At 38.3% G+C, this 8,277-nt stretch overlaps 1 protein-coding gene across 1 annotated transcript; it reads left to right on the top strand.

The window, feature by feature from the left end:
- Positions 1-1,755: 1,755 nt before the first annotated feature.
- Positions 1,756-4,176, top strand: LOC131307000 (F-box protein At5g07610-like). Its single transcript, XM_058333430.1, has 4 exons — positions 1,756-2,803; positions 3,092-3,148; positions 3,407-3,556; positions 4,034-4,176. The coding sequence occupies exons 1-4, from the start codon at positions 1,756-1,758 to the stop codon at positions 4,174-4,176; spliced, it is 1,398 nt and encodes a 465-aa protein (XP_058189413.1).
- The last annotated feature ends 4,101 nt before the right edge of the window (positions 4,177-8,277 follow it).

Genomic DNA, 8,277 nt, shown 5'->3' on the forward strand with positions numbered 1-8,277 from the left:
TGGCATTGGCAGATTAAGATCTGTCTCTAGTAGTGGCTTTGGTGTTTAGGCCTTTTAGGTTTTCCATTTGTAACCAAAAAAAAAAAAATACTCCACAAAACTAGCCATCCCCTTTTAGGGTGGCTTTAGCCAACTTACGGGCGGTTTGGATTACAGAGCTCCGGAGCTATATCCTTGCACTAAAACTTCACTAACAGCAAGCTATCCGTGAATACGGTGACGTTTGTGAACTTTTGAGCGCTGTGCTGATTAATAGCTTCCAAACAAGCAGTGGCGGAACCACACTAGGGCAAGCGGGGTCACGCGATCCCGCTGAGTTCCAAAATACCCCTAGAGCACGTATAGTTTTGAGGAGTATTTCGTAATTTTGCCCTGAAAATCCCAAAAAATTATATGTGTGGTAGATATTTGACTCCACTGCAACCAAATCCTGGGTCCGCCCCTGCAAACAAGCCTTTAGCCCCTGCTATGTTTGCAAGACAGCATAGCATCCTTTCCGCTCGTTCGCTCAATCTCCACATCACGGTCATCAGAAACTATCCAAGCTAGTCTACATGGCGCAGGTCATTACAGTTTGTATCATAACACAAACCTAGTCTACATGGCATGGGCCACCTATAGTGTGGTATGAGCATAATGATGTGCCGTACAGAGCTAAGTGACACACCACGACCACCAGGGGAATGTTGCTTGGCCTTATAAGGTGGAAAGGTTGGAAGGGCGTCAAGTTACTATATAATTCAAGATTCACTTTTTGAACCACATGATTAGACAAACAACAGAACTGGCGCAGGTGGTTACAAAAACGAATATGTACTTTTCTCATGTTATTGATAGAATCTCTAATAAACAATCACGGAAACTTGGAAATAGGAAATCTTTCCCCCCTTAACAATCCTAACCTTCCTAGAGAGCCTATCGGTACACTAATGCATGCCTGTGCCTAAAGGCACGGCTTGAACATCGGTTAGGGCTCGAAATTTACTTTTTAAAAGTTTCATTTATCTATTGTTACTATTGACCATGACGAAATTAGGTCTAGCGGTTAGATGAATGACCGAAAGGAAACTACACAAAAGGTAGATGTATACTATTTTTGTATTCCATCTAGGTATTTTTACAAACACTTTGAATGCTTATATAGAATTCCTAGAGTTCCGAATGTTTAAAAAAATTTCAAACCCAAAAAAAAAAAAGAATGGAACAATTACTAATTAGGTTTTAAAGAATGAGAGAGAGTTCGGGAATCCAATTTGGAATAAACATGAGAGAGAGAAATTGATTGATTGATTTGGATCTTCTAAAAAAATGGCCAACCCTAGGATCTACGCCGTTGAATTTAATGGATCACTCTAGATCGTTAAATTTATATAATATATAAAATTCAAAAAGTGAGGTGGGTTTTATATTACTATTATAATTTAGAGAGCATGAGAAGCTTTAGCTCTGTTTGGATCTTATAGAAAAGAAAAGAAAGGAAATGAAAAAACAAAGGGAGGAAAATGAAAGAAAAATAAGAGAAAAAATTTTCTATTCACTGAACTTAAAATTTTTATTTTTTTATCTCTTTCTCTTCTAATCAAATAATGAAAGAGAAATTTTTTTAATTTTCTTTTCTTTTCCTTTCCTTTCCATAATTTTTTAAGCGTAGACATAAGCGAACTAGGGTTTGAATGATTGGTATATCGATCTCGAGCTTTTTTTGTTCTCACTTCCTACTTCCCCAGTAATCACTCCTCTACACCAAAGGGCACCATGACAATGAAAACATCTCGTGAAGAAACAAAGCCGATCGCCGACGGTACTCCGCCGCAAACCTCACCGGCGGCTGACCTAATAGCCAACAACTTCGACGTCCTCACCCAAATCCTTCTCCGTCTACCGGCCAAATCCCTGATCCGATTCAAGTCCGTGTCCAAGCACTGGTTCTCTCTCCTCTCCGACTCCCAATTTGCCTCCGCCCACTCCCGCCTAAATCCTAAACCCTTGATCTCGTCCTTTTATTTCTACTACAACGAAAGACTCGAATCAGTTTCCCTCAACGGCAGCCCTACCCTTCCCTCTCTCTCCTTCCTACGTCACCTCACAGGTGATTACACGATTCTACAGTCGTGCAACGGTTTACTGTCGATCAAGAACGTACAACTTGTTGATGATTGTGTTGAAGCGCAATACATCGTTTGTAACCCGATCACACAGAAATTCCATTTACTAGCTCGCCCAGGTGGAGATTGTGACGAATCATGTTGCTTAGCTTTCGATCCATCAAAATCGCCTCACTACAAAGTTGTATTTCTTGTTTGGCGACTTGGAGTCTCTTTTGTCTCTTTGGAGATGGATATATACTCATCAGAGACTGCGTGTTGGAAGAATATATCTTCAATGGACAAGTTTAGAAAAATTTTGAATGGTGCGTTTTGGAATGGAGCTATCTATTGGCTATGTGACCAATATAATCTGTTGAGATTTGACGTCGAGACAGAGAAGGTGATGATGATTCCGTACATGCCAAGTAGTAGTAGTGGTAGAATTCTCTCTCCATACAACACTAGGTATTTTGGAGAATGCGGCTGGAGTGGCCGTTTGCTTCTGATTCAGAGTCAATCGCATTTTGGCGCGAGATTAAAAATCTGGGAGATGGACAAGGACTACTGCCGTTGGAATGTCAAGTTTCATGTCGATCTCAAGACCTTGATAGCTGAATTCCCTGAGATGGGAAGTAAAACGCGGTGTAAATTTACATTGATGGGTGTTGTCGAGGGAGAGAAGGAAGATGACTTTGTGCTTATCTTGGCTATCCCGGGTAAAATTATTTCATTTAATCTGCAGAAAAAGACTTGGGATGTACTTGGCGTTCGCGATTTCAGAAATGTGCCCCGTTATGCTAGTGTTTTTGCGTTTGTTGAAAGCCTAACCCCTCTTTGAGAAATGTCCCAAGTGCTGCAGCACATTTTTTTTAACTTCCATTTGTTGATCTTTGCAATGATTCTTCAGTTAATTTCTTGCAATTACAAGTCTTGATACCTTCAACGATTTGGTTACTGATTGTGTTTTCGTTTTACATCTTTACTATCTTCATCTGCATTGGCAGGGAGGCGGTTTGTTATAATTACAGTAGTTATGGTAGAAAGCTATGGTAAACTCTCAAGTACAAAACTTTATGATAGTGAAGGATGAAGAGAGATCAACATAAATTGATTAAGCTGACTTGTGATAGCAACAATACATTGGTTAGTTTTGCATATTCTTCGGGTTGGAATGAAATTGATTTTCTTCGCTCGAATACAAATTTAGCTTTGCATTTTGACATATTTGCTTCTCCCGATTGAATGTTAGAAAGTGAGCAACGAAACTTCAAAAGGCAATGTTTATATTCTTTTTTTGTTTTCACATCTAATGTCAACAGTATCAATCTCTGTATCAGAGTTGATCCAACAATCATACTGCAGCTACACAACTGTTGATCGAACTGTCCTAGTATTGACGTTTGTGCAAATTGGTAGAAATTTTTTGTCAAATTATGGCACCCCTAAAGAGAATTTTCGGCTAGCACTTGGTAACCTTTAGATAGGTGCTCTATGTCTAGGTCTTTCTGCAGTTGATGGCAATATTTAGTAAACATGTACTAATCTCCACCACTATTATTAACTACTCCGTATTTGTTCGTTTGTTGGCCTATAATGCTACCATCATTCTACAGAGTAAGATCTAAACTACAGAAAGTGGAAGTTGTTGGCCTAGCTTTACATAACAGTAACTAAACTGGGTGGGTCTTGAATCGCTCATGCATCAATTCTTGGCTACAATGGCCAAAAATTGACACGAAAACGAATAAGAATAGAGCTAACCAACTGGGAGAGTCTTGATTATTAGATCATGTGTCAATTCTTGGCTACTTTGGCTGGTTTAGTTTAGTACTTGGTTTGTAGACTTAGAGAATTGATACGGTCCAGGAAAACTTCCCCGTAAGACCATCCCAGAAACTTGAGTGTGAATTCTCTGTGAACTCCGTCATGTAATTTTACACTTCCAGACTTCAAATCGGTGTTGGAGACAAGGGGACCCATAGACAATCTTGTCTTTTTTTTAGAACTAGTAAGTAGCAATATCTATATTATAGACCAGCACAAGGTGTCATTGGAGGTTGAAGTCATCCTTAATCCAGAGGAGGATTAGATGTTTAGACTGGTGGGCAATGTTGACGCAAAAATTTGGTCCATGTAGCATCTTTCTTGGAATGCATATCCTCTGTGACGATTGGCAAAAATTCAGTGTGATTTTCCATATTGTTTCTATTTCAATCAACTGATTAATGTTCCTTGCCTTCTTGATTGCTGGGAAGAAGTTCTGAATGCAAGAATTCAGATTGTTCTTTTCTTATCTAGTTTCAGTGAAAGTTTAGCAGAACACTTATGGGAAAATTTCATATTATCACCTGACCTTTTATGCAAATCACACATGGATACTTGACCTTAACAAAACATCACATAAACACCTGACGTATTAAAAAATTCATCAATTAAACTCCTACCGTTAACCTCCGTCCAAAAACTAACGGAAAACATGTTTTTCTCTCCAATATTGCTACCCACGCTGACTTTTTTCCCCACATATTTTGAACAAATTTTTTGTGGGGTCCATTTTTGGATCCCACACAAATTAGCCGATCTGTTCACTAATTCTAAAATATTTTTTCAAACGATCTTGCAAAAAATCAACTGCATAAAATAAATGTAAGTGTATGATCCAATTGTACAGCTTTTCATTCATAATTCTGGATTAAAATTTTGAATAAAAAGTTGTAAGATTTGATCAAACACTTACATTTACCCTATTGAGCTGATTTTCTTATAGGGTCACACAAAAAATATTTTAAAACTAATGAAATGATCGGATCATTTTTAGGGACCCAAAAGTGGGCCCACAAAAATTTGTGTAATACTAATTTGTGTGGGTACACTGGGTAGTGTTAGTTGTTTTGGCAAAAAATAAATTATAAAAAAATAACACATAAGACAAGATTTGTATTACAAATTATTATTTTTTTGTGGGAACCTGGCCAAAAGTGAACCGATCCGCTCTTTACTCTTTTTTTTTTTTTTTGCATGACCCTATAAAAAATCAGTTCAATGGGGTAAATGTAGTGTTAGATCAAACCTTACAACTTTTCATGTAGAATTTTAATTCGAAATTTTGAATAAAAAGTTGTACGATTGGATCATACACTTACATTTATCTGATGGAGCTGATTTTTTGCAAGGGTTCTAAAATTTTTTTTTTGACATAATTAATGGATCGGATAATATGTGTGAGACTCAAAAAATGAGCCCCACAAAGAAATGTGCATAATTTGTGAAAAAAGTCGGTGCGGGTAGCAAAATTGGAGAGAAAAATATGTTTTCCGTTTGTTTTTGGACGGAGATTGACGGTAGGGGTTTAATTGATGAGTTCTTTAATATGTCAGGTGTTTAGTGATATTTCGTTAAGATTAAGTATTTATGTGTAATATGTGTGAAAGGTCATGTGCTAATATGAAATTTTCCGAACTGTTTTTTATCTAGCTAGTTTAGAGATAGTATATCAAAAACTGAACACTGGCCGGTGGAGAAGGATTCTTTTTCTCTAGACCCAAAACGACGTTCTTTAATGAAAGTATAAGCTCAGTCTTTGATTTGTTAGATGATCACTAGGGTGTCACTTCTTAATTATCACACGACAGGATCACGTGACGGAGTTCACGTTAGAAGATCCGGACTCATTGAGAATTATGTGGCATTCATTTTACTTGTAGATCTTTTCTTATGTTGACGGAGTCACGTGTCCAGTTCACACGGGGATTACGTGGTTGGGTTGAAAACTTAGGTGCCGCACGACCCTTTTAGGGTGTGTTTGAAACTTGAGGAAATAAATTGAAAGGAAAGTTTCAAAATTTTCTTTCCATTGTTTAGTTTCTAGAGAAAGAAAATAGAAAGTTTGAACAATGAAAAGTTCAATTTCTCTTCTATTTCTTTTTAACTTTCTCTGTCATTTTTCTCATTTATCATTTTCTCTTCTTTTCTCTTTCCATTCTCAAGTTTCAAACAGAGCCTAAAGTGTTAGGTGGTAAAGTGGACTTGGAACTCAGGGATCGTTTGGATGCATCCATGAGGAGGAGATTAGCTTTCACCCCTTCATAAGACCTTGGGCCTACACTTTGCCCCCGTTTGGGAGCCACAAAGAGAGGGGTTTTCAAGAAGACCGGTTCTTGGCTAAGACCGGAGAAAGGGGGTATCGGGGGTATTATTTTCGGACAGGGTTTGAGGTGCCCATAAGTTATACCCCCTAATCCCCCTCGGAATTTGACGATTCTACCCCTCCTTATCCCCCTTCCCTCACCCCCAACCTCCCATTTCTGTAAATACCTCTTCATCACACACATGCACACCCAGATCGGTAAAAATAGAAAATAGAGAGGGGGGGGGGGGGGGGGGGGGTGGTGGTGGGGGGGGGGGGGGTGGTGGTGTGTGTTTGGTACCGTGACAACGGCGAGGAGGCGCCAAAGATCGACGACGATTGTGAAAGCTCTGTCTCTGTTCGTGTTTCTTCTTCTTTTTCCTTTTCTGCCGCTGTTGACTGTTCTCTGTCTCTCTGTCTCTCTCTCTCTCTTTTTACAGCGTGCGAGAAGGATTAAAAGAGAGTAGGAAAATTATTTGGTGCATGAGTGCCATGTATTTCATATACACCCCACTCTCTCTGTGTCTACAACAGTAACAAGCAGATTGTAAAAAGGGTTAGGAAAAATTATTGAGTGCATGTGTGCCCATGAAATCCCACCCATCCATTGCTTAAAAAAACGAAATTATTGCTTGCCTTTGATCCAAAAAAAAACGAAATTATAAAATAAAACACTTTAAAAAAAACAAATTATAATTTTTGATACTTATTAAATTGATTAAATTATAAGTAAAATAAATTATTATGGCTTAAATTTGGAAAGAATAATAAAAATTGTAATTATATATAAAACGTAATACCTAATTAATTTAGGGACTGCACAAGGGCAAAAAGGTCATTTGATAGCTTTTTACATAATCCACCATTCTTTATACCCCCTATTAATCCTCCATCCAAACAAAGTATTATTTAATCCCTCTTCTTTAATACCTCATCCAAACAACCTACTATTTAATCCCCCTCCATAAACATCACATCAATGTGAGCCATCCTTTATTAACTAATACCCCCTACTATCTTATCCCCCCTTATTAACTAATACCTCCAATCCTTATCCCGCATCTAAACGGGCCGTCAACGTGTTGTTTTAGAGGGGGAACAAAATTACCCTCTTGGGCTTTTCAAGTTCCTTTCCTTCTTTTGTTTTTTGGCAAACCAAATTTTCAACTACAATTCTTTAAATTTCTAGTTCCACTTTTTCATTGAGAAGATATTTCACGCCCTGAGGCAAGATTAGACACGAATTTGGACCCACACATGGGTATGGGGTCCACTCCCAGGTCTGAACCCCTCAAGCTGTTTTTAATAGCCTGACCCTGCCTTGAAGTGAGCCTCAACTTAGCCATTGAAATAGGTATGCGGAACGACTTCATATCCATCTAACTTATGATCGCCATTTGTATAGTGACAATGATTCCTATGGATATTGTGTGTGGGTTATGTGGACTCCTGCCATTAGGTGCGTTCTTTTGTGAGTAATAGCTGGTACATTTAGGTTGTGACTTGTGTGTTTCGTCCTTTTGCCACCCTCCACAACTCCGAGAATCCTTCATCGGGGCTAGAAACCTCACCATCACACCACTCGTAACAAGTGAAAGCAAATCCATTTGATTGTTCCTCTCAACCTGTTTGCACAAGAAACTAAGTTGAGTAGAGTTCAATGCCCATTACATAGAAAACACAGATGGAGGATGGCCTACTTTCTTCAAGATATGAGATGAGCAGCTGGAAACGGGGGCTTTGCAATCCTAGTTAGCGCGCAGCAATTTGTCTTTAGTCAACGTTTTCAAGAGAAAGATCACATCTTTTCTTCTTTTTGTCAAAATGCATATCAATTGGAATGAATGAAAGAATACTAAGTTGTCCTTTATTAAATCCGGAACCATAATTCTTCCCAAAATTTGTATTCTTTTAAAAAGCATACGCTTGGTTAGAACTAAGGAAGTTGTTAGCTTAGAGCATCTCCAATGCACCATTCATTCCTCTATTTCTCTATTTGAGAGGATTATTTTTGGAGGAAATACCATTCCAACCCATCCTCTATTTTTTCCTTCATTTGAGAGG

The sequence above is a fragment of the Rhododendron vialii genome, chromosome 11a (genome assembly GCF_030253575.1).
Source record: "Rhododendron vialii isolate Sample 1 chromosome 11a, ASM3025357v1".
NCBI classification, from domain to species: domain Eukaryota; kingdom Viridiplantae; phylum Streptophyta; class Magnoliopsida; order Ericales; family Ericaceae; genus Rhododendron; species Rhododendron vialii.